This window comes from Macadamia integrifolia, chromosome 10 (assembly GCF_013358625.1).
Source record: "Macadamia integrifolia cultivar HAES 741 chromosome 10, SCU_Mint_v3, whole genome shotgun sequence".
NCBI classification, from domain to species: domain Eukaryota; kingdom Viridiplantae; phylum Streptophyta; class Magnoliopsida; order Proteales; family Proteaceae; genus Macadamia; species Macadamia integrifolia.
The window spans coordinates 32,517,557-32,543,898 of record NC_056566.1 but is presented as its reverse complement, the minus strand read 5'-3'; the positions used below and the strand labels follow the sequence as shown (position 1 = coordinate 32,543,898).

The 26,342-nt window shown below is 37.1% G+C and overlaps 2 protein-coding genes across 5 annotated transcripts in view; one reads left to right on the top strand and one right to left on the bottom strand.

Annotated features, from left to right (window-relative positions):
* Nucleotides 1-600, top strand: part of LOC122090931 — a 158,447-nt gene extending 157,847 nt beyond the window's left edge. For all 3 annotated transcript variants that reach the window (XM_042660708.1, XM_042660709.1, XM_042660707.1), the window contains exon 63: nucleotides 52-600. In XM_042660708.1, the coding sequence (XP_042516642.1) occupies nucleotides 52-195 (144 nt within the window). In that variant the 3' untranslated portion in view covers nucleotides 196-600. The remainder of the gene's footprint in view (nucleotides 1-51) is intronic.
* Nucleotides 601-3,272: 2,672 nt separating this feature from the next.
* LOC122090488 (pto-interacting protein 1-like) lies at nucleotides 3,273-12,636 on the bottom strand. Of its 2 annotated transcripts, XM_042660107.1 has the most exons (9): nucleotides 12,400-12,636; nucleotides 11,425-11,478; nucleotides 10,919-11,025; nucleotides 9,291-9,541; nucleotides 9,074-9,200; nucleotides 8,092-8,365; nucleotides 7,019-7,151; nucleotides 6,805-6,891; nucleotides 3,273-3,590 (listed from the first exon to the last, which is right to left on the bottom strand). In XM_042660107.1, exons 3-9 carry the CDS (start codon nucleotides 11,001-11,003, stop codon nucleotides 3,459-3,461), a joined length of 1,089 nt encoding a protein of 362 aa, XP_042516041.1. In that variant the 5' UTR covers nucleotides 11,004-11,025; nucleotides 11,425-11,478; nucleotides 12,400-12,636; the 3' UTR covers nucleotides 3,273-3,458. The 2 variants fall into 2 exon arrangements, with proteins under 2 accessions (XP_042516041.1, XP_042516040.1); XM_042660106.1 differs by lacking the exon at nucleotides 11,425-11,478 and having other exon boundaries at nucleotides 12,400-12,635.
* Between the last annotated feature and the right edge of the window lie 13,706 nt (nucleotides 12,637-26,342).

Below are 26,342 nucleotides of genomic sequence, written 5' to 3'. Positions count from 1 at the left end.
TTGAATGAGATAAGGCATATGAATTATTAATTATTTTACAATGTTATGCAGGCAATGAAGAAAAACAAAGTGACAAAACCATATTCACCAAATACCCATGACACTTCTGAAGTACTTCCCTGTCTTTGGAGTAGTCCCCAAGAAGTCCCCACGTTGGCTTCCCTGAGCTCAACTTTTGGCAGCAATGCAACTTGATAATCAAATGGCAAGGCCCAGAAACTCAGTGCCTATGGGAACAATGATTCTTTCTGTCAAAACCATTCTAATCTAGAGATAGATGATCGGCAAACTTATACATGCCACTTGGAAGGTAGCGCAAACTCCATATTTTAAGTACCTCTGTTTAATTTGTGGTTTGAATCCTCTTCCTGGTTTTTTCTCTCTGAAAAATTGTGAAATGTATAATCGTAATTTTCATTCTTTGAAGAACTTATTGGACATTAAATAATATTTTATTTCTTAAACAAGAAAAAGTACTTGTAATATATAGTATTTGGAGGACATAGAATTGCCTCTTGAATTTATTCAAAATTGATACCTCAGCACTAACTTGTAATTGTCCATGAGACACCTTTATTTGAAATAGGATAGTTGGAGGCATACAGTTTTCTCGGGTGGATGGAGTGTTGGGGGTGGTGGAAGGGTATCTGTTCTAAATACACAACCAATTAATTGAGTTGAGTTACTATTGGAAAACATGAAGAATAGAATATTATGAATCAAATCCAGGAGAGTTCGAACTCTTTCCAGGATGTCAATACCCTTATCCAATTCTCACTATACCTCCAGGGGGGTTTTTTATGAAAGGAAAATAACTCTATGGTTGATCTTATAGAAGAAGTAATAACAAACTAATGGTTGAACAAAAAAGGATGGTGGAAAAAAATCCTGTGTTCAAATACAATGTTTGCTGGTGTTGGGAGTTGACCAAGGAGGCTGTTTTCTGGCAGAGGCTTCTTAGAACTGCCTGGCTGTCATAAACTCTGGGAAGGAATGAAGGATAACATTTCAAGAAAGTATGTGTATGTTGTATATGTGTCCTCATGCTTGTACTTCTAAGGCTCCTACTGTAAATAACTCTTCATCTAGTTGTGATGTATGTTGTATATGTATCCTCATGCTTGTAATTTTAAGACTCTTGTAATATCTCTTCATCTAGTTGTGATTGGAATCGATGATTCATTTTTCTGTTCCTTGTTTATGTCAGTAGTATCAAACCACTAGTTTTTTCCAGTTGGCATTGTGTGTGTTCTGTTGGAATATTTATCAGCTCCTGAGCTCTCCATTGATTGTGTGGACATGGTCTGGACTAGTCATATATAAAATTTTAGAACCGAAATTCAATCAAATACCCCCCATGTATTGGCATACACCCTCTTGCTGGTTCATCTACTCTCTGCACCCGTTTGATAGTCCTGAAACTTTCAGAGCTTTATACTGCCATTTGACCAGAAAATGTGGCAGTACCCTATAAAAAATTCCCTTCACATTTCAAAACGACTACAGTACCTCTGTATTTGAGTCAACTTTAAATTGTTTCTCCTCCTTACAAATGACATTCACCTTATATCTTCATTTCCTTTTGCAATCCCGGGACTGGAATTCTTAAATATTTCTTGCAGACCACCCAATTGGTGGGCTGATGATGATGGGAGTGTTGCTTAAGTCCAGAGATGCCCTCCAACTGCTTATCAGTGTCGATGTGTAGGCCTAAGAATCTTCCTAGAGATGCCATACATGGTCTGTGTTTGTACTTTCCATCTCTTACACAAGCCTTGCCTTCCAGCTTCGCTGAGGGCTGTTATGTTGATTCCAGACAACTCCTCTGTTACCATTTAATGTCTCAGATCGTCTTGGCACATGTTGGGAATCGACCAAGGCATTGCCTCCCCTTCTTGAGTCCTAATGCACCAACAGAATTCACCGGAGGGGTACCCTTTGGTGGGTTATTATTATTTCAGATCCCTCCCGATGATTTGATTTCAGTCCCATTTTCAGCTATTCCAGATTAGGAAGTACGGGTATAGGATATGCTGGGATTGGCCTCTGTCAATTCTAAGCTGAAATCGGCCAGAACCCTAGAAATCTAATATGAATAGCCGATTCGAAGTCCCTGAATCACGGTTATCAAAGCACTTAAATCTTCCTTTTTGGTCATCGAACTTGCCTGTTGTAGTTGGGATCTGTAAACTCCAGAAAAAAACTTTATAGTGGTAGAAGTCTCAGGGAATTTTTGATAGATTGGTGGCACTTTAATGGGTACAACTGAAAAGAAGTCTTGCTGGGAAGATTGAAGATTCTGATTGGCATAAGAGGAACAGGAGAGCATGGTTAAAAAGAAAAATGAAAAAAAGGGAACAAAACGGTCAGTATCAGCTGGATCGAAATGACCAATTCCCGATCCTGACATTTTCGATTATGCTCCACATGTATGGTTCAAAGGTATAATCGTAATAAACATTGATTTTAAAAATTTTTTAAAAAAAAATGAAGAATTTTTTGCACAATGGAGAAGGGTTGGAATAAGGCAAACTCTTTGTTCCAGATTTCACACACGGTCTTCCTCAAAGCCAACGTGACAAGAATTCTTGGAGGCGAACGGCAGTTGATGCTTTGTTTTGAGGATTGCCTCCGTTATTCATCTTTCCTTCGGTAAAATGGATGGTCAGCGGAGACATACAATTACAATTCTATATTGGTTCACCTAGGATTTACTGTTATGAGATGAAATGTAATCTTGTAGATTTCCTCACTATTCACCATCTGTGGTGATGATAGGATCACGGAAAAATAAATATAATCCTGAGAAGCGAAACATATTTTAGTTGAAAAAAACACCAAATTTCATTGGGGAGGAAATGCAGATACTTCTCTACGAAGTGAAATATATTTTTCTATGACATACAAATATTTTTCTTCAACTTCCCCTTCCCTTGCTTCCTTTTTCTTCGACTTCCCCTTCCTTTACTTCCTTTTTCCTTAACTTCCCTTCCCCACTTTCCCTGCAACCAAATGGAGCTAATGTATCAATCTTTGCACGGATTAAAAACCTGGATATCTGCACAAATGGGACGGCGTATTCATAACCAACCCCTTCCCTGCTCCCACTAATAATGAGTTTCTCTCTTTTTTCAATTTTTCTTTCTTTCTTTTTTTTTTTTTTTTTTTTTTCCTCTTTTTTTTTCTCTTTTAAAAAAAACAAAAAGAATACCCAATAAGTAACATATATATTTTCAACCCCTCCACACACCCCCCCCCAAAAATAAAGACCAGGTAAAAAGCAACAATCTATACAGCACTTCATCGCATCATCAATTCATCACAAGGCACAATATAAATACATAACAGTTTCAAAACCAATTGATGTGTTTTTTTCCTTTTTGAATGATGGTATACAATGTACAGCCACCCTGTAAATGCCAAATTTCGATTAAAGCAACAAGAGATAGAGAGGGGATTCACAAGCCTGGGGCTTCTCCAGGAGGACCTGCCCGAGCATTTAATAGAGGCTGGAGAGCTTTGACTACAATACTCATGTTTGGCCGAAAATCAGCTTCGTATTGCACACACAGCGCAGCCACAGCAGCCATCTGTATCCAATTTAAGATTGTATCAGGATATATGCCAAGTAAAACTTTGTTCTCAGGTGGTCAAAGACTCAAAGTTGCATATCCAATCTAAATAAAGTTTTTTTTTTTCTCCAAGTACACTGCAAAAATCCAGAATCTTATAAGCATTGCATGCATCAATTAAGCGAAATCTGGACTTGAATATTCTCCAGACAGTGATACAAATGTAAATGACCAGCCTTACAACTCCAGATGGTGATATAAATGCTAAAGATATATCTTAACGAAAAAAGAAAATTTCCAGTGACATACACTCCCATGTGGTCAAGTCCCAAACGGAATCCACTGCATCTTAGTTCCCAAGTTAAAACATCTTAAAAATGATGTGGATATTAAGTGAATTGGAGATGGGATTAGCGCCATTAAACTAGTGCTTGGGGATGAGATTCTTAACATAGTTTGCACTTATGCACCCCAAGCGGGGCTTGATGATAGGGTTAAAGCACAATTCTGGGAGCATATGGATGAAATGATGCAGGGTCTCGGTCAGGGGGAGAAAATTATTATTGGTGGAGACCTCAATGGGCATGTGGGCAAGGATCGTAGAGGTTACAAAGATGTGCATGGATGATACGGAGTTGGGGAGAGGAACGCAGAGGGGACCTCAGTATTGGACTTTGCAATAGCATATGACCTCTGCATCACAAATAACTTTTTTGAGAAAAGAGAAGCGCATTTAGTTACGTATAAGAGTGGATTGCATGCAAGCCAAATTGATTTCTTTATGACTAGAGGATCCAACAGACTGCTTTGTAAAGATTGTAAGGTTATACCGGGAGAGAGTATAACGACACAACATCGACTGGTGGTCATGGATATGCAGTTTAGTATGAGGCAACACAAGAAGGCAATGCAATTATGCCCTAAAACAAATTGGAGGCAACTACAAGGAGAGCCCCTAAAGTCCTTTTCTAATAAAGTGATTAAACGAGGCACGTGGGATTGTGTGGGGAATACTAATGAGATGTGGACTATAATGATGACTAGCATTAAGGATGTGGCTAAGGAGGTCCTAGGTTTAATTAAGGGTAGGAGGCATACCCCTAGAGAGACCTAGTGGTGGAACAATGAGGTCCAGGCCGCCATTAAGACTAAGAATGACTGTTTTAAGACTTGGCAGAGGACTAACGAGAATGAGGATAGAGCAAGAAATCACACTGCAAGGAATGAGGCTAGGAAGATTGTAGGGAAGGCTAGGGTAAAGAAATATGAGGATTTGTATGAAAACCTTAATACAAGGAAGGGAGAAAAAGAGATGTATAAGGTAACTAAAGAGAAATGATGAGCAGGGATTTGGACCATGTCAGATGCATCAAAAATGAGGAAGGTAGAGTGCTGGTACGGAATGAAGAGATTATGAGGAGATGGGGTGATTATTTCTGTAACCTACTAAATGGAGATACTGTGACAGATTGGGCAAACCCAGATGGGGAGGGGGGTAGACATGAAACCAATACACCTAATGGGCATTTATTGCAAGTTGGCGAAATCGAGGTTAAAGAGGCCATGCGAAGGATGAATATAGGTAGAACTACGAGACCTGATGGGATTCCAATCGAAATACGGAAGAGTTTGGGAGGACATGAGGTGACTTGGTTAACAAAGCTGTTTAACAAAATTTTGAATACAAAATTAATACCGAATGAGTGGAGGAGAAGCATTGTGGTCCCGATTTATAAGAACAAAGGGGATGCCCAAAACTGCAATAATTGTAAAAGGCATAAAACTTATGAGCCACACCATGAAACTATGGGAAAAGGTTATTAAAGCCCACTTAAGAGAGGAAACCAAGGTATTAGAGAACCAATTCGGTTTTATGCCAGGGAGATCTACAAGAGAAGCTATTTACCTCTTAAGGAGGATTATGGAAGTATTCAGAGCCCACAAGGACCTCCATATGGCCTTTATTGACCTAGAGAAAGCATACGACAGAATTCCACGAGAGCTAATTTGGCATGTCCTAAAGAAGATAAGAGGTAAAATCAACTATGTATATATAATTAAGGACATGTACAAAGGAGTGGTGACGAGTGTCAAAACGGCAGAGGGGCAGTGTAACGAATTTTCAATCATAATTGGGTTACACCAAAGATCTGCTCTAAGTCCTTAGTTGTTCGCACTCATTATGAACTATCTAACCAAGCACATCCAAGACTCGGTTCCGTGGTGTATGTTATTTACCAATGATATTGTGCTAATAGATGAAACCGTTGATGGGATTAATAATAAATTGGAGCTATGGAGATCAAGCTTGGAATCAAGAGGTTTTAGGTTAAGCAGAATGAAGACAAAGTATATGATGTACCCCTTCAGTCAATCTAGAGGAGGGGAGGGACTGGTGAAGCTTGGGGAACAAAAGCTACCATGAAGGGACTGTTTTAAATACTTGGGGTCTATCATTGACAAAGAGGGGGATATCGAAGATAATGTTGCCCATAGGATTAAAGTGGGGTGGATGAAGTGGCGAGGTGCATCGGGAGTGTTATATGACAAAAGAATACCTATTAAACTCAAGGAAAAATTTTACAAGACAGTTATACCACCAGCTATGACGTATAGAGCAGAATGTTGGGCAATCAAAAAGAGTACTTTGAATAAATTGAGTATAACGGAGATGAGAATGTTGTGAGGCCTATACGGCAAGACCAAGAGAGATAGAGTAAAGAATGAGCGTATTAGAAATGATTTGGGGGTCGCACCAATCCAAAACAAATTCCGTGAGAGCCAATTGAGGTGATATGGCCATGTACAACGGAAACCTACAGAGGCCCCAGTAAGGAAGAGTGATCAAATTCATTTGGAAGGAGCTAAAAAAGGTAGGGGCAAACCAAAGATGACTATTAACGAAGTGGTGTGAAACGATATGCAAACTGTAAGGCTTGACTCTAATATGACTTCGAATAGAGTTACGTGGAGGACAAGGAACCCGTGTTGCCGACCCCCTATAGGGGATGTTCCCATGATGTGTCTTTCTATACTGTTGTACTTCTTCTTTAATCCCCAAGTTTCTTCTTTAACCGTTCTTTTATGCTTATTTACTTTTCCTCATTGGATCCATGTAGCCAACCCCATTCAATTGGGATAAGGTTATGATTGTTCTTGTCGTTGTTTGTTGTAAACAAAAAAAGATAAAATAATAGAAAAGATAAATGATGATTGAAAGCACAAGGACTACCTTGGCAACTGCTTTTGGAGGGTAGTCGCTCCCTAGTCTTGTGTCAATGCACTGCCTCACCTTGTCTTCACGAAGTCTTGGGGTCGCCTAATGTATTTCAAATTCCAGTAATTAGCACAAGGAAAGAAATCCATTATGACATGAAAAAAAGAAAGAAATATCACGCAAATACCATCTAATTATTCTAAACAGAGAAAGGAAACTGAATTTGTACCCATGTCACCAGACTCTGTTGCCCCCGTGGTAATGTATGATCAACAGGTTTACGCCCAGTCAAGAGCTCCAAAAGGACAACACCAAAGCTGTAAACATCACTCTTTGAACTCAATTGTCCAGTCATTGCATATCTGCCACCCAAAATCAAAAAAACTTGTCACCTACGGCACAATATTCATATTTCATAGTAACTATTATCAATGAAGTCTTCACCAACAGCTCTATAAATGTTAGTTACCAATTATTAGGTTCTTTTTTGCACCACATGATAAATTTGTTTCCAGAAATATAATGTGAACCATCAGGGTGGACCATAAGGATCATCTATCAATCACTAGCAGCCAGTGTGGCTCATGTGCTCCATGTACCCATCACTAAATTTCCAGCTTATGCAAATGCCCCACACAGTCCTACCCATAGTTTTTAAAACCAGACCAGACTGGCAGTCAAACTGAACCGCAATCAACTCCCTTTTCAATTCAGTCCAGACATAGAAACACCTTGACAGAAAACCAGAATCAAACCAGGCAATGGATACTTCTAATGTATAATGATGCACACTATATTTTATTTATATCATTTGTTTTTTCATTTTGTTAATCTTTTTCTAAACCAAGGGTTGACCAGTCAAAATATGTCAGAACCAGAACTGGCCCCCTTTCATGCCCAGTTCAGTTTTGAAAAGTATGATCCTACCATTGAATCAATTCGAAGTTTTTGTTTTCCCTGGATTACCCACCATGTTGACTGGCCTTCCTCGTGGCGGAACAGAAATTGATAATTGACATATTCGTTGGCTAAGTCTTGGTTAGTTCATAAGTGGAACTCTGAAGTGGCAACAAATGATTGCACATAAAAGATGCTTCTCTATGGTTGATAGTCTAATCTACAAATTTAGCCAAGAATATCTCCTCACTTGGGACTTCCGGGTGTGAATCCCACTCTTTGCAGATTGCGCATGCTGCTCTGCAGTTGGAGACCAACCTTATGGCCGCTGATAAGTACCTACATTTATTGTGGGAACAAGATAGCAATTTAGCACCTATTCCAAGAAATCCAGAAGAAACTCACTCTGGGGCATGATAACCAAACGTTCCAAGAACACGAGTGGAATGAAGACGTGCTGCCATGTCAGGAGCTTGATTTGACAAATCAAAATCAGCAATCTTAGCAACATCATCATCAAATAGTAAAACATTGCTGGACTTAATGTCTCGATGGATAATGTGAGGCTGAGCCTTTTCATGCAAGTACTCGAGTCCTTTCGCAGCCCCTACAGCAATTTTTACTCGTTGTGCCCATGACAGAACAGGACCTGGCTGTGAACCTTTGACACCTTTCCGTCCTACATCAAAAAATCACATATAGCAGAACTCTCATCATTAATAATTTCATATTACTTAAGAAACAATAACATTATCAAGCAATGAATGGTTCTTGCTTCTCACAGAAGCAAGACCCTGTGATAATGAACTAAAGAATTAGAGAACAGGGACATACTTCAAATACACTTGTCAATAGCTTCCATTAACAATTTCTCCTCTTCATGAAAAATCTTCAGAAGGGGGCTCCTCATTTATGAGATCATTACTCCAACAGAATCATAGTTGTCAAGGTGCATAGGCGAACCAAGGCAGTCAAGGGAGTAAAAGTTCAAGGCGACACCAGCAAGGTGCCAGCCAGGGAAAGCCCCTTGGACGCCTAGGCTATGCCTTGACAACTATGAACAGAATAAGGAGGCCTCTTAACTTGTATATTCATGAAATTAGGGACATTTTATAACCACATCTCTCAAATCATAAGGATGCATGCCCAAACTATTTCCAAAATTAAAAAAGTGAAAGCCCTCCATACAAAATCTTTCTAGAGCCCAAAATTATGTATATCTAAGTCACTAAGCTCTATGAATGGACACGGTTTCAGCCTTGCCTCGGGCTAACAGTTCATAAAAGTTCTGAAACTACCATTGACTGTAAAAAGTGGAGGCAGTTCTGCTTCATAAACTTAATACCATTTAGAAAAAGCCGACATTGTGTACCATGATTTTACATACCATGAAGAATGTCATGAAGCGATCCCATAGTTGCAAACTCATATGCAAGGACACGAAGATTTCCATCAACACAATACCCGACCAACTCAACAACATTTTCATGTTTGAGCCTTGACACCATGGAAACCTGTAAGGCAATACATAAACTGATGAAAACGACTGAACGGTGAACATGCATAGAATGAAATCACAAAGAGCATTTGTTCAGAAACCCAACCTGAGCTAAAAATTCTTGGTCGGGTTGCTTACTGGCATCTAGCTTTTTTATGGCTGCAGCATTCCCATTTTGTAGAACTCCATGATATACTCTACCATATGATCCCTCTCCGATTAAAGCTTCTGTACCAAAGTTACCAGTCACTTCTTTCAGTTCATCTACTGGGATGGCAGGGACAGCAATAGGCTGAACTTTCACAGTCAGACCACCCTTAGGTGCCGTTTCTGTGGGATTATAATTTCCATTATTGCCTGCAATCAAGAAAAACTTCTTCTCATTTTCTATTGACAGGATCAGGTAGCCAAGCAGAAGAAAGAGGAAAGAACATAAATAGAAAAATCTAAAGAGAAAGATAGTGCATAAATCTAGTGTGGTCTTGGGAAAAAACTTCATAAGATGAACACATATGGAGATAAGTTTCGGATAATAGAAAATGAAGGAATAAGTTCGGAAAATTCCTGTTTCTTACAGATCCTCTTTTTTTTTAAACCTATATTCATCATTAGTAATCGGAAACCTTCTGTCAACAGGATAAAAGAGAGCCCTGATCATATTACAAATGGATCCATAAAACTTAAAAAAAAAAACAAGAATCCAAAATATCTGCTCAAAGCAATGTATAACCAAGCGAACAACAATGGGAAAATTCCTGTTTCATGCAGATCCTCTCTCTTTTTTTTTTAAATCTATATTCATCATTAGTAATCGGAAACCTTCTGTCAACAGGATAAAAGAGAGACCTGATCATATTGCAAATGGATCCATGAAACTTAACAAAAAACAAGAATCCAAAAAATCTGTTCAAAGTGATGTATAACCAAGTGAACAACAATGGGAAAACTCCTGTTTCTTGCAGATCAGAAACCTTCTGTCAACAGGATAAAACAGAGACCTGATCATATTACAAATGGATCCATGAAACTTAACAAAAAACAAGAATCCAAAAATATGTTCAAAGTGATATATAACCAAGCGAACAACAATGGGAAAATATCTGTTTCTTGTAGATCCTCTCTCTCTCTTTTTTTCCTTTTTTTTTTTTTAAATCTATATTCATCATTAGTAATCGGAAACCTTCTGTCAACAGGATAAAATAGAGCCCTGATCATATTACAAATGGATCCATGAAACTTAACAAAAAACAAGAATCCAAAATATCTATTCAAAGTGATATATAACCAAGTGAATAACAATGGTAAAAGTTACAAATATCAACACCAACAAATATAAGATAGAGCACTAAACCTATGGGATAGAACATTGAGTTTGCATTTGCGGTATTCGTGATTATTATGAGAAAGTAAAAGAGTCAATGCAACTTTTACTTAAATTTAAGCCAGAAGGCAAAAGTAGAGAGAACATCATTATTCATTTTAGGGGAGAGGTTTTCTGGTCGGCAGAGAAAAAAGGGGAGAGTAATGATGGCGGTAGGATGTGACTTTAGGGGTACTTTGGGAACTGAGTTCAATAGGGGGGGAGCATTTATACCTTCTCCATGGTGGATGGCTCCACAGCACAGAGTGAATTTTCTGGTTGGCAGGCCAGGAAACTTTGTTCCTTCATTTTATTAGAGTCAGAGAATTTTTTTTACATTAAAAAAATAAGTACTCCCTGTGTTACAGAATTACCTGCTGAATTATTTGTTGTGAAAGGGCCTCCACTATCAGCAGCTCTATGGATATCATCACTAGCACAACAGCTGAAGCAGCTCATGATTCTTGATCCTCTTAGCCCCCTGTTTGATTCAAAGTTTTGTTGTTTAGTAAAATATGTCCCTCAAAAACACTATTCTAAGGGGGCATAACTTTCATAGAGAAGTTACACTCTCAAGTTCTCAAAAAGCCAATAATCTTCGCTTATCTTTTATTAAAAAATCAAAATAAAATCAAAAAATCAAAAAAAAATCAAAAAATCAAAAAGAGAGAGAGATGATAAGAGTAAGATATATAAGTTAACATTTATTGAAAATTAACATCTTCATTTAAAGTTTAATAGCCATTTCAATTAAGCATGCTGTGAAAACTGACATGTGTCTAATTTGTGAGGTAAACAATTGACTGTTCATGGCAAATCTTAGTGAGTTGTATCCAAGGATTCCAATGCTTATTCAATTTAAGCACTATAAATGGAATACCTGATTATTTGGTCATCAGCCTCTCTGTATTATCACGCATGGTGTCTATTTTTTCTGAACACGAAAAAAGGAAATGGTTTTCGGAGCCAGTTCAACCAATGAGCCATAAAGGGGGTGAAATTATGGAGCATGATTCATAGAACAAAATATATTTTGGGAAATTAAGAAACGACATAAACAAAAAACAAGCATGGAGAAGAAGTGCGAATGTGGGATAAATAAGTGGCATGGCTACTAGAAAGGACGTAATTAGAAAATGGGCAAATTGAGTCATTCACAAGAACCTACAGGGGTTGAGGCATGAAAAAAGAGACAAATGCCTGAATGAGTCACCGGTGGAAAATTAAAAGTGTTGAGGGAACAGGGTCAACACGAATACTACAGCTAACTTGGTTGAAGAACTTGAAGTACTAGGAGAAGACATGAGTCCTTATGATTAAACAAAGATATGCTCATTTTGATTGTAACAACCAGTCCGACATGATAAGCAACCAAACTACATATTAAACACAGAAGACTGCAACAAAACGTGCTTGGAACTATGGTTCATGATGGGGCTAATAATCACAGAAATCAAATAAATACTCTGAGATGCACAGTTAGGTTTCGAAACCAATAGCCAGATTAACAAAACTTGCTTCAAAGAAAACCATTCCATTCACACAGGCCAGTATAAACCTAAAAGATCGCAATTCCAAGCAGAGCAAAAGCAACACCAACCACCAACAATCATGCGAAAGCTGCTATTAAAAATAAAAACTGGATAAAGTAATCAGAAAAAGAAATATAAACTAACTAAACTGAAATGATACGAACTAATTTAGCGCAAAGAGATAGATCTAATAACATTCTTTCGAAGATTTAACAGTCTCTCAGAGCAAGAACAACTTTCTCAAGGAGAAAAAAACGACTTAAAGTTGAAATTCCATGGATATCAAAGCAACAATAAGGGGAATTCTAGGGCAAATATCTCACCTCCGCTGTAGCGATTTTTGTGGCTTTCTTACTTTCAAACGACTGGAGACGACAGAGATTGAGAGAGATAGAGAAAGAGCTTTCTTGTAGTTTAGACTTGAGAAAGAGAGAGGGGGTTGAAGTTTGAAAGGATCCGAAGCCGGGTACAGTATCGTGGGATAAAGAAAACTGGGTGCGTAGGATTAGAGCATGCAGCGCGAGACGGCGAGACTGAACACTGTAGCGTATAAGAGTATAAGACTACAGAGAGAAGTGAGGAACGGTGTGGGGTCTGTCACTCAGTCTAAAGCTTCCCATGATTTATGCCTTTAATTTTAGAAGTCTTTTTCCTATATAAATAAAAATTAAATTAATTATATTATTTGTGATTTCACTGGACTATCTTATTAGACCACGTGGCACTGCTGTCCTGATGATTGTTCATCCCTCTGTATTTCCAATTCTACCCTAGTCAACTTTCTTCCGCTGACTCTCTACTCTCTAGTCTCTACCAAACGCGGAGAAAAAGATTCCCACAACGCCACGAGAGGAATCTGCACGCCTTCTCATATAATGACTCATTGAATTCACATTGACATTTTTTTTCCTCAGTATGACAAATTTAAAATATATCCTCAAAGTAGATGATTGGGAATTTTAATTGTCCTTCAAAATTTGTTTAAGATGATTTAGCAAATCTGACCATTACATGGAATTGTAAAGTCTTGATTATTACATGCTAAATTTTATATTTATATTAAATTAATGAAAAGTGTTTTCTTATCCAAGAGTACAGCCCATGCGGGAAAGAAACACCCAATGAATATCTCGGGAAAAAAAAAAGGTAGAGAGAACATTTCAAGAGAGAGCATGAGGGGGAGACACACGAGACAGCCAACATCTTTCTCTTCAATTAAATAACTTCTCATGTATGTCTCATGCGAGTCATATAATCTTTAACTATCAATGCATTGATGAACATCCTTTGAATTCCACCCTTGTTTATTTTATAGATTTTTTTTTTTTTTTAACTAGACATATGAATGAGGACCAGAGGTGTACTTGTCCACGAATAATTTGAGCCATCCAATCTACCAAATGCATTCATTTTATTTATTTTGAAAGAAAAGGAAGAAAATCGTAATGTTATTATAGTAATTCAAAATAGTGCAATCTATATAAATAAAGATAAAAAAATTTAACCATATGGCAATAAGTATAAGACTGTGACAATTCTTTTAATAAAATATTATTAAATGAAGAATGAGAGTATCACTTACAAGTCAAACCGAATATGCAGAATTTCTAAATGTGTAGTTGAGTAGTATAAGAATACTCTCCTTAAGGTATTTGAATGTCCTGTAATAGTATGCAACCGGGTAGACCAATGTCATCACCTCCAAGATAAAACAACTCCCTCGATCTCTTAAGGTGCAACTCCAATAAGTTAGTTGAGTCGTATAAGAATACTCTCCTTAAGGTATTTGAATGTCCTGTAATAGTATGCAACCGGGTAGACCAATGTCCTCACCATATATTGTGTACATAAAAGTAATACATATATTGTGTGAAGCACCCAGGAACCCCCCCCCCACACACACTCATGACAAGGGAGAGTACCTCTCTCAAGGGCTTACACCGTTAAGAAACATTACTACATATAAACCCTTCACACCTTTCATCCACCTCCGATGTGGGACTAAACAGACTTGAGAAAAGTTATTTTTAGCTCTCTACTTGTCTTTACTAGTGTACAAACAATATTCAAAAAGTAAGAAAGGGGGAATAAGGTTTTGAACATTATTTGAAACTTTAACTTTACTAAAGTAATATTTTATAGCGTATAATATAAAATCCAACAACCTCACCCCTCCTTGTTGGATGCTTGTATGTACACTCCCATTGACCACATACTAACACACAGACGATACAACCAAATAAGTTCTATCTTCATATAAATAAAACTATTTTTCTTTTTTATAAGAGCATAAAGAAAACTTGATCTATGGAAACACCTTAATGTGCAGTGACTATTCCCTCTTTCCTCTCATACATTTTCTCTCTCCTCGTTAAATATGTTGTTTCTATGTCTACTATTGATTTAGTGTATAAGAGGCCAATATGAGCGAGCAACGTATAAATGCCTTTCATATAATATATATTGATTCTATTGTTTTTGGACCAGATCATTGGATTTTCAAACATGAGAGACCAATTCAAGGTGAACATTCCATAGCAGCTGATTCTATTGTTTTGGGACCGAATCATAGGATTTTCAGACATGAGAGACCAATTCAAGGTGGACACTCCATAGCAGTTGATTCTATTGTCTTTGTAAACAGATCATTGGATTTTCAGACATCAGAGACCAATTCATGGGTTTTGGGGACCCATTTTCCAACTCCGATTTGGAATTTAAATTTCTTGCTCAGGCCTAAAACAAGAGCAGCGACCAACTCGGAAATGCTTTGACCAAACACCAACTTAAAACGATGATTAAACGTTTCCCTAACACATTTATGACGTTAGTTTCGTGCATCGTCGCACCGCACACCGTGTTTTACCAGATACAGACAGGAAGTGTTAAAACATTTTCCTAACACGCTTGAGAGAAGGGAAATGGAAAAATCTTTCGAATTTGTAGAATAGTGGAAATGCGAAAGAGGAAAAATGTTAATAAACATGAAAAAGAGTGCCGCGTGGGATTTCCTTTATGTTGGATTCGTGTCGCCAGCTCGGCACACCGTGTACCGCTTTTGTAAAGATTGCGCGTATTAAACAATAAGATTTGTTCAATCTTAAAAGAGAAAAATTGGAAATGTGCTTCTTGTGGGGAATATGACTTCAAAGATCAATGGAAACATGCTAGGAAACATTAATATAGACATTATTTTCTATATAATAGGTTGTGTGCTAATCATTTTACCACCATGTATCTGGACAAAGGACATAAGGGTTACACTTTCTACACAAACCATTTTTCTATAAGAATTAGAAGATAAAGGGAACTTTACCAATAATAATAGGAACAAAGTTTTCTATCCATTATGTGCTATGATCACCGTGCCTCTATTTGAGGTTGTGCCCCCTTGTGTGTGGGCACAGGGTCTTTTACAGACTGAAAACAATTGTCCAAAATGATAGTAAGATATAGAGTGTAGTTTTATGTCGGAGAGTGTGGCATATACCAACACCCTTGCCTCACTCTCCTTCACAAAGGATTAAATATGTCTTTTTTAAGGGGGAAAAAGAATGAGAGACACATAGTTTTGGCTAAAATATGTGACCCAATGTCTGTTGAGTGATCCCAAGATGCGGATATAACTGAGCAGTTGGGCTAGGCTGACCATAACCCACCTAACCTGGGACAGACACCCATGGCAAGAGCTGATTGACCAAAAGCATTAAGAGAGTTTCAATAGTCGAACGGCTAAGTCAATATCGATAATAGGCGCCATGTGCTGATGGTTCAAGTAACTACACAACTCTCAATCGAATGGTGAGTTTTCAAGGATTTATTCCATCAAAAAAATTATCTGTTGCTTAGAACGAGCAACCTAGCAATCATCATTTGCCCTTTATTGTTTTGTTTAAGATCTTAATAGACCACCTCCAAAATATACCCCAAAGAAAGGGAACCGATCGAGTCTGATCTGCGTGCCATGAGATACGAAGCGGATCGAAGAAGGGCTCTCACTTGAATATCGGATTTTCCCTCAAAGGAAGAGAATCTCACCATATTCTTCAAGATGTGAGGACAGCCTAGATGCAGATTCCTAACACAAAACATAGAAAAATTAGCATAGGCCATGCTATAAGATTTATAAATTTAGAAAATGTAACCAAATTTCAACGGCCTAATTGTTTTGCTGTTGCTTTTTCAATGTTAGCATGTTATTTTGATCCTTCTTGCATAAATAAAAAGTCAAAATATTGATCTCCGATATCGATATCAATATAGAACAATCGCATCGGACTATCGATCCATAAGGCCTAACTTTTTTAATTGAATCTTCTACCAAAAAAATCCTTTTTTTTATTGAAACAGGGGAGAGTAAAATAGTTCAGAAATGGGTATCTGTATGTTGAGGGCAAAAGTGTTCGATCTGGTCCGGTACATCTGATCTGTATCAGTTTCGATATAGATGCAACCAATACCGATTCCGTGATTCCAATACTGTAGACTAAAACCAAGCTTCGTTTACAGCATGGGCTTGCGTGAGGCTAGGGTCCAAGGCACCAAAACTCAGTCAAATCCGCCAAGTCCATATCCAATCCAGGTCCAGGAATAAAGGCTCAGGCGGTCAGGCCCAGCCACTCGAGCAGTCGAGCCTACAGGCCCAACACCCCTCCATTTTCCTTTTGTTAGGCAGGGTGAAGTGAATAGTGTCACCACGTTTCATTAGTTAGTCTTTATTAAGCTGTCCAAAAAAAAAAAAAAAAAAAAAAAAAAAGAGATACAGAGCTTCACAAAAAAAATATATAAGAGATATGGGAAGGGTTCTCCACACTGACGGTGTAGGAGAAATGTCCTATGCCACACGGCCCACACCAGTGGCAGCACATGTGATAGTATCTTTGGTAGTGGGAAGAGAGAGAAAATGAATAAAAGCATCTTTTTCTTATGGATATTGATTGAACTCGTAGCTAGTGAAAGGTCCCACATCCCATCATGTTGTCGTCATCGATGATGCTGGCTGGCAGGAGTGGCAAGCGGCAACTCTTAATTCTTTGGGGTGGTTAGTTAAAAGCATTAATCTTGATTGATTGAGATATTTTGTTTAATGATATGAAACTATTTGAATGATAGAAATAGGCTCCACATTTTTTATCTCTCTCATGGTTGTTAGCATTTTGGAGTTTAGGCGACCCTCTTTCATTCTTTGGGGGCGATTTTACATTTGCTTTGTAATTAGTTGCAAGGGAAATTAATAAAAAATTTAAAACTAAAAATGCAACTTATATAATTATTATCTCACATAGTTATATTATTAACTCTAAATCATTTCCTATTTAGTTACAAAAAAGGTTTACTTTATTTTGCTTCTAAATCCATTAGATGTTCATTTACCCTCACCGACCCATTAATCGCAACATAAGGCTCGACCAACAATGATCATGAAACCCACTAGTTTCTTGCAAAATCACATCATGCCTTTCAAATCTCACTCTAATAAAGGCAAACAACTCAAAACCCATTACAAGTGGGCAAGTATTTCCTGGGTGGAACACAAGGCCAACTAAAAATATAAAATATTTTTTTACTATAGAGATTAATTTGTTACAATTTTCAACTTTAATGGAAGATAACTTTGACTTTGGGAGTCTCTTTCTGTGGGCTATGTTGAGTTAAATTGCGATGCGATGCTACTCCCTCAAGAAAGAGGTTCAAGTGGGGGGGGGGGACTGGATATCATCTAGGAAAATTTTTGGGGCTCAAATTAATAGTGATTGGTCTCAGAGCATGTTACTTTAAATTTAGGAGTGGTGGGTGAAGCTCTATTTATCCACATTAGTCTTCTTTATGCTAATTCGTTGAGATTGAACCATATCATTGTTCAAACGAATAATTCTGAAGTCATTCCCTTTATTTCCAATCCATAAGATGATGTGATTCATCTTGTTATTGCCTCGATTATTCAAGACATATTTTGTGTAGTTGCTATTTTTGAGGCAATTGCATTTTCTTACGTTTTCAGGATAAATAATGGTATTACTGATAACCTAGCAAAGACATTTATGTTGTCTTAAAAATTGACATATTGACCTGGTGTAATTGTAAAGGAACAAATAGAGTTGACAACAGAATTTTTTTTTTTTTTTTTTATTATATGGTCCCTTTGTTTAATTGCCAGAAATCTAATGCTTGTGTATAGATTCCCCGGCCCTCACCTCCCCTCTCCCCCAACTTTTTATTTTTATTTTTTTTATAACCATTTACTCATGGTGTATTGAAAAGGAAGTGGCCTTATTCCCGTTGATAGCCTACTTCCAAGAAGATACCCTATATTTTTTAGTTTTCTTTACCTACTTGCAGTGGACCTTCGTTTTGCCTACTTCAAGAAGATAACCTATATTTTCCGCCTTTTTATCCACTTGCATTAGTGGACTTCTATTTAATAAATCTAATTTATATTTTCATAACAATAAATAATGGCATAGTTTTCATCCCCACTCCCCACCAAAAAAAAATCAACATAGTCAATATGCATCTTATATATCCACTCCCAGTAGACTGCTTTCCTTGATCAAAGCAGTGAAGTTCACCAAATGATTCAAGGGTCTAAGAATTTCATGCTCATTTTCGTTCCCCTCTCTAGTGGGCTTGTTTGCTTGTGGTGAACGAATTCCTATTCACCGTGAGTGCAAAGAAACTTGATCCAAATGATAGCTTGTAAAGTTCATTACCCTTTTTTTAGATTGAGGATTAAGTCCAACTTGCGTCATATGTGACTTATCAACTATGGGCCTTGTATAATATCAATTCTTAATTGACCATGAGAAAGAAAAAGGAAAGGTCCATAAAAATTTTCTAAATGAGGACAAAAAGTGACCTTAATTTTGAGATTCGGAAAACCATAAAATAGGGGACAGAGAAATAAAATTTATCTCCTTGACAACTGATTGGCTTTGTGATTTATATATATTATTGTGAGGTGGCATCCTTGAAGGAAATAAGATACGATGTAAAAGGACCTTTGCTTTTGTAAAAGTGAAAACATATGGGCATTATTCTAACAAGGGGACTTGAGGAAAATAATCCTCTGTTTTTCCTTGTTTTGCTACTTACAGAACCCGACACGTGGACAACTTTAAGATCAATGAACTGGATGTAATAATCCTCACCCAATCTTGACCGTTGGTCTCCTTGTTGTCCACGTGTCGCGTTTTGCAGGTAACAAAACAAGGAAAAACAGGAATGAGAAAAACAGAGGATTTTGATCCGGGACTTGAAGGGTGTTTCCACCCTTGGGTAAAAAAAAATCTCTCCATCACTTGTTGCTTTAACCTCTTTTGTCAAAGACAATTTAATCATTCTTTGAATGCAATTAACAACACTAAATCATGCTACAGTGTTGTTACTTCACTTATTTGACTCCATTTACATTATTATTGTTTTATTTTGATTCATCAAACATGCCATTTTATTTAGCTGAATAATACTTCGAGAAAAGTCCATGATAATAATTTGGAGAATTAAAAAAATCATATTGTACCAAGGTTGGGGAAAGAAAAAATTGAGATATCACGATCAACAAAATAGAATAGAGTTGCTTGACTGACAAAGAACAACACCTCAAAATTAAGACATCATGAGTTCAACTTTCTTGGAGGCCTAAAAAAAAAAAAAAAAAAAAAAAAAGGATTGAGTTTCCCAAAGGTCATGGTAAAAGGGAATCTAATCATCGATAGGCAACTCGAGGGGGGGTTGGGAGAGCAAGGTTCTTATCATTTCAATCACGCAGTGAAAGAGAACTTCTCCAAAAATAAAATATAGTCTTTGATCTGTTTTTTCACTCAACATGGGAGATATTCCTGGTGCAAGTGGTTCATTTGATGTATTGCTCGTGGATGTTACATCCTTCATTCCAGATTTATATTGGAGTGCTATATAAAATATCATTGGATTGGTCACTATCATGGACATATGATCCATAGTTAGCTAAAATATGAACATACATATATATGATATGACATGTTTAAAAGGTTCAGAATTGATACAAAACAGTTAAAAACATCGTCAAACATTTCAAAAACAGCAAAAAAAAAAAAAGAAAAAGGATCTTATGAAGGTTTAAATGTTTGGATTTGAAAGATAAATAACCAAAAGTGGCATAAATTGCAGGACCAACTCATGACTTATTAATTATCTATTACATATGATGTATTAATTATAAGTTCATATAAATTTAAACTAATTTTTTTTTAAATGACATTTTTTCACATGCAAAAAACGATAAGCCGTTTAAAGCATTTCCTATCTTATGTCATATATTTGAGGTCAATTTTGAAAACCAAAAAATTAGGATGACAACAAAAAAAATGATGTTTAAAACTATGATATAATACAATCCTGACCAATTTTGACCGACATATGTCACATTATAGGAACAAAAACATAAAACCTACCCTGATATTAGGATTTTTATTATGTGTAATTGTAAATCAAGGTTATTACCTCTTTAGGCTATATTGTTGCAAGAAAAGTAAAATTATTTGGGAAGTGAAATTAAACTTTAAAAGAAAAATGAAAGTTTAACAATCATAATGATGTAATTAATAGGAATATCATATTAAATTAATAAATAAAATTTTCAAATGAAATCTTTTTTTCCTTTTACATCAAATGAATATGATTGAGAAGTGAAATAAATTTTTTTCGTTACTAGATCTGAAAAGCTATTAAATAAGTTAGAACATCATTGCTAGTAATGGTTACAAAACTTTTCATTTTATAATTAAAATTATTTTAATATTAATTGGCAAATATAATACTCAGTTTCTTAACAAAATTATAGTTGTCGTAATTTTGAAGCTTCTATGAATATTATAATCAGAATGGTACCATTTTAGTATGAGATTTGTCCTAATCATAAATATTAATTATAATATACAAATTTGCTTGTGCTTGTGCTCGGTGTGGACTTATGTGTTAGTTAGCATGGAAGATCATAAAACTCTCAAAATAATAAAAATATAGATGACATTGTAGTAATTCGTGGAATGATTTACTATATGCTTCGTTCGGTTGTAAGGGGAATGCAAATTTTTTATGTAAAGTGGAATTTTTTTCCCAGGGGAAATAAATTTTAGATGTTTGATTCCAAGGAAAATATATTTTACATGTAAAAACGATTTCACTTACACAATAAAATTTCCCTTTTTATGCCCATCAAAATAGGAAGAAAAAATAAAACCTTACTCTCACGATCTCTCTCTCTCACCCTGCTTGCAACTCTCATCTTTGACGATCTCTCTCTCTTCACTCATAGCCACAAGCAACAAATGTGCTTCAAACGAAGTTGAATTTCGAGGACGACAAAGGAGGAAGTTGTGAGTCATCTAAGAAGACTCCATAAGGAACCAAATCAAGAACAGAATCTCTCAGTTGCAACTCACAACCTCTTTCAATTCTCTCACAACAATCTCTCCAAAGCTCTCTCATATCTCTCGAATCCCTTCGTCTCACAGCTCAGTTCTCTGGATTTCTTTATTTTCTTTCGAATTAAGCTAAAAACCTAGCAAACATGAAGAAACAAAGAGAAACTATGAATTGGAGTGTCAAATTCGAGGGCTCCAGGAAGAAATTTAATGTATTACTTAAGTTGCAAAGCTCCACCTCTATGAATTCTTGTCTGAGAAAAACCCATCTGGGCTCGAAGCTAAGAAGCTGCTCAGGTTAACAATTGTCGATGATCAAACGCCAAGAAAGAAACGCTCCGCCTTGCGCGCAGAACCCAAGAAGAAGATCATCGATGGAAAGGTTTCGCAGAAGACCCAATTAGTCTTACCGGGATCCAATGTTGATTGGGTTGTTGTGGTGAATGTGGAGATCAAGGAGAAGAAGAAGCTACAGAAACAAGAAGCACAAGAGAATTCATCATCATCAGGTGAGGCTGTGAGATCGATACTTGAAATTCCTAATTTAAATTTGCCTCCACAACTATCATGGGATGATGAAATTATGATTGATAATTGTGATTAAATGTTCATCTAGTTTCGATCTGAGATTATGCCATGGAAGTTGCAAGAACTGTAATTTTGCTCTGTTTATATTTGTACATTCTTTACCTTCTCAGAGGATTATAGGTTTATAGACATTATAGAAATTCATTTTCTCTAGACATTTATTATGATTATGTTGGGAGATTTTTGTTGCAGTGAGATTGAGACCCAAATTTATGGATCTATATTATATGATTGATAAATGTAATTAAACTCTTCATCTAAGTTTCAATATGAGATTATGCCTTGGAAGTTGCAAAAAACAATAATTTCACTTCACTTTTGTTGCAACCAAACAACTCAAAGGGGGAAAAAAATTCCTTCCCTTCCCTTCACTTCACTTCACTTCCCTTCCCTTTCCCATTTCTCTTGCAACCAAACGCAGCCATAATAAAATTCGTTAAAATTATTTGTATTGTTTTCTTTATCACCTATGATGAAAGAATAATCTCGTCATTCATTGACTATATAATGTTCGAATGAGACCCTTGAACAATAAGAAGGATAATTTGTTAATTGCAATGAAAGGAATGTCAATATGACACATAAAGGTTTTAAACAGTAATTTTGGTTAACTGGAACGGTTCGATTCAATTCACGATGTATGAAATCAAAACTGAACAATTAAATAGTTTCATAGAAAATGACACACTAAAATTGATAATCCTTATAGACAACAAAATCAAAACTAAAACCACTAGAACTGTTTAATTGGGATAGTTTAAAACCCATCTATTTAGAATCATTTATCAAGGTTCTGATTTCTATTTGTATTTGTCTTACTTATTTCTATTTTTATAGCTGTTTGGTATGATTTATTGTACTTATTTTTATTTATTATAAATAAGAATAAATCACAAATCACAAATTAGTGAAGACCTATTTGTGATTTGTGCGCTACTTCTTTAATTAACACGTGTTATATCAACTCAAAATTAGGGTTAATTTAGTAATTTTAATTAAAAAAAAAATGTTCCTTTGTTTCTTCTATAATTTTGCTTGTAATTAGTTCCATCATCTGGTCTCCTGCCTCCTGGTGTCTCGGCCGTTGCGAGAGATGAGAGACGATCGTGAGCTCCACATGTATGCATCCATGGCCTTCCTTGATTACCATGATTGCTATGAATGAGGAAAGATTCATAGTTCCCACAAAGGATGGCGTCATGGATGAGCGAATGTGAAAAGCCAAGGATTGACCATAGGTGTCCCAGTCACAGATCTGGTAGAGAACGAGACTGACTCTTTATAGAACAGAAACTTGAAGCTGGGCTCAATCACAAACATCATGGAGCAGCGAACGAGTATGCTTCCTGAAGAGCAAGTTATCATAAGGGCCCGTTTGTTTAGAGAGACTTGATGGGGTGAGATAGTTATCGAACTTTCCCACCCCAATAAGATTTTAGTTCGTTTTACCGGAGTGAGAAGTTTAGGAGACCAGCAAAAGGTTGTCAGATTTAATTATCGTCTGTTTTTCTTCATTCATGTTTTTCTTGTTTTGCTACCTTCAAAAGGCGACATGTGGCATTACTTTAAGTGAACGGCCAAGATTGAGTTAAAAACCAAACTGGATGTAATAACCCTCACCCAATTGAATTAATCTTGACCGTTGATGACACGTGTCATCTTCTGCAACTAGCAAAACACAAGAAAAACAGACGATTTTTATCCGTCAGATTTAATTATTGTCTGTTTTTTCTTCATCCATGTTTTTCTTATTTTGCTACCTTCAGGAAGTGACATGTAGTATTACTTTAAGTGAAACACGTGTCATCTTCTGCAACTAGCAAAACACAAGAAAAACAGACGATTTTTATCCTGATCCTCCCGGCCCACTCCCTCACAAAGTTCACCAATTTGGTGGGACTTTGCAGGGAAACTTCAAGGCCACCGCAAGGTAGCACCTGTAGGCTTTCCTCCATCTCAAAATTTTCGCCTGTTCACTCCACCGGCTCTGCTGCAACCTTCTCCGTGATCCCCCTGTTGCCATCGGCGAGCCCTGCCTGAAACCCCCTTTGTCAACCTACAAGTAATCCAACCGAAACCCTTTGAACTCATCTGCAACATAACGCCCTGCAAACCAGATGCCATATATCTGTTTCCAATTATTCCCAATGAAATCTCAAAATGTTGCACCACTTATCGCTTGCAACTCATCCTCCAGAAATATTACCAAAAAAAAAAAAACTCTAGAAACCCTTTGGAATCCATCTGTAATACCCAGCCCCTGAATCCATCTACAATCACAGACCTGTAAACCCTATGCATGTCCTTTCAAAGTAGAGATTTACAAACTTGGTCGAAATAATAAAAAATAAAAATATGCAAAAGGCAATGGTGGGAAGGTGTGAAGGGTCTCGCCTTCTCCATCTACAATCGTCCCTGCAAACTCAGACTTGAGAGAGAAACAAATTCTTTAGAATAAGGAACTGAAGATGAATGAAGGAATATAAATTTATTTTAAAAAGAAAAGAAGAAGAAGAAGAAGGGACGTGATGGAGCATCCATGGAGAAGGGTTGGGGAGGTGCCTGTCTGTGAGGAGAACTTAGAGGCGAGGATCGCTATAAAACTTCTCAAACAGAGTCAACTATTCTCCTGCATTCGATCTCTCATGCCCTCTCTTAACATAGAAATTTTGACAGCAAAGGAATCTTCCATGCCCAATCTTCCTGCACGAAACGGTGGATCTCGACTGTGAGCATCGTCGTCGATAGTGGCTTGAGATTGGGAAGATGAGGACTCCATCTCTCTTTCTCCGCCTTCACTTCTCTGTTCTCCAGAATAATCCCACCCCAAGTAACAAACGTAGAGATAAAATTGGGAAAGTAAAGAAAAGTGAAGAATTCCTCACTTTTTTCATCCCGGTTGGTCACCCCACTAACACATGGGTCCACTCAAACAACTCTCCCACCCCAAACTCCCCCCTAAGCAAACGGGCCTAATGGAATTTATGGTCGCAAGAGAAACAGAGCTTGGCGGTATCAGCTCTCCAGTACAAGATGGCCGCTGATTCTCCGCAGAAATCACAAAGACACTGATGGGTTTTACCATTCTGTTCCAATTTTGTCTCGTCTTCTTCCTACCCCTTTTTTACTTCTCTACGTTGTGGGTGCATTGCAGAATCAACCATTTTGGTCCTTTCTATCTCTGTATTGCTCAGTTTTCCCTAATTTTTTTTTAAATCGCAGGAACACTAGAGAAAGAAAAGTAGTCAGTCCCTCTTTGTGGTCTACTTGTACAAATTATAATAGAGATTTTCTTGGATATCTTGACCCATTGCTTCTCTGTGTTTTATTGCCACTCGGAGAAAGAGACGGAGAGATACAGTGACTTAGTTTGCTCAGTTTTTACTGAGAATTGAAGGGTAAAGTGACATAACTCATAAACCCACCCAAATCCATGAATGTCTATTACTGAAGGAGGCTCTCGTTATAGTCTTAAAGAGACAGCGACAGTAAACTACTTCTATTGTAGTTGACAGGTGAGAAATGGATTGGAGTTTTATAAAAGTCCAGATTTTTAGGGGAGAACCCATTTCGGCTTCTGATTCATCTTCTTAATTGAGATGGTTTAGGAGAACAAATGGGTAGTTGCTAATCTTCTTCCTCTGGTCAGTAACTTGGAAGTTAGTATTGAACAAATGGGTTTTCGGAGGCGGTATTGACAGCGAAAAAGAAAGAGCCAAATACGGCACCTCTGTGAGAGTTGTGAGAGTTGGGCTCCATTGTTCTTTTAGAATATCCAAACAAAAGCTTCCATTGCTATTGATGTTCAGGTGGAAGACATTTGTCCCAAATGCCACCTTGGGTGGCTTGAAAGGGTAATCAGGAGGAAAATAAATGTTAACAAGGAAAACACCTCCTGGATATGGGCTATCGGGAGGTTCCATGATCGTTGCTTGCCAATGAAACATATCTTCTGCAACAGGACTGGCACTGCAAGATGTCAGAGGATCCTTCTGTAAATCCTTGAGTTCCTTTAGTATATGCTTTGATGCCATGAGATGCGGCTGAGAGGAAAATTAGGGTTTTGCAGGAGACTCTTGAACCGATGGGACGACTCTAGAGCGGATCGACGACCACCCCAGAAATCGTTGATTTGGTTATTGTAATTTAGAGAGAGAAACAAGGGTTGGGTTGCATAGGATAAACATTAGAAAGAGAAAATGGCAATTTTTAAAAGCTTAGAAAGAAGTCGACAATGAATGATTTCAGTGCAGTCCATGCAGTTGTAGTGCGCA

Excerpts from the sequence above, each read along its gene's own strand:
- LOC122090488 (XM_042660107.1), bottom strand. The coding sequence starts at position 11,003 with ATGAGCTGCTTCAGCTGTTGTGCTAGTGATGATATCCATAGAGCTGCT. Across the intron at positions 9,542-10,918 it reads CACAACAAATAATTCAGCAG|GCAATAATGGAAATTATAAT; the intron begins GTAATTCTGTAA and ends TCTTGATTGCAG. Across the intron at positions 9,201-9,290 it reads ACCAAGAATTTTTAGCTCAG|GTTTCCATGGTGTCAAGGCT; the intron begins GTTGGGTTTCTG and ends ATTGCCTTACAG.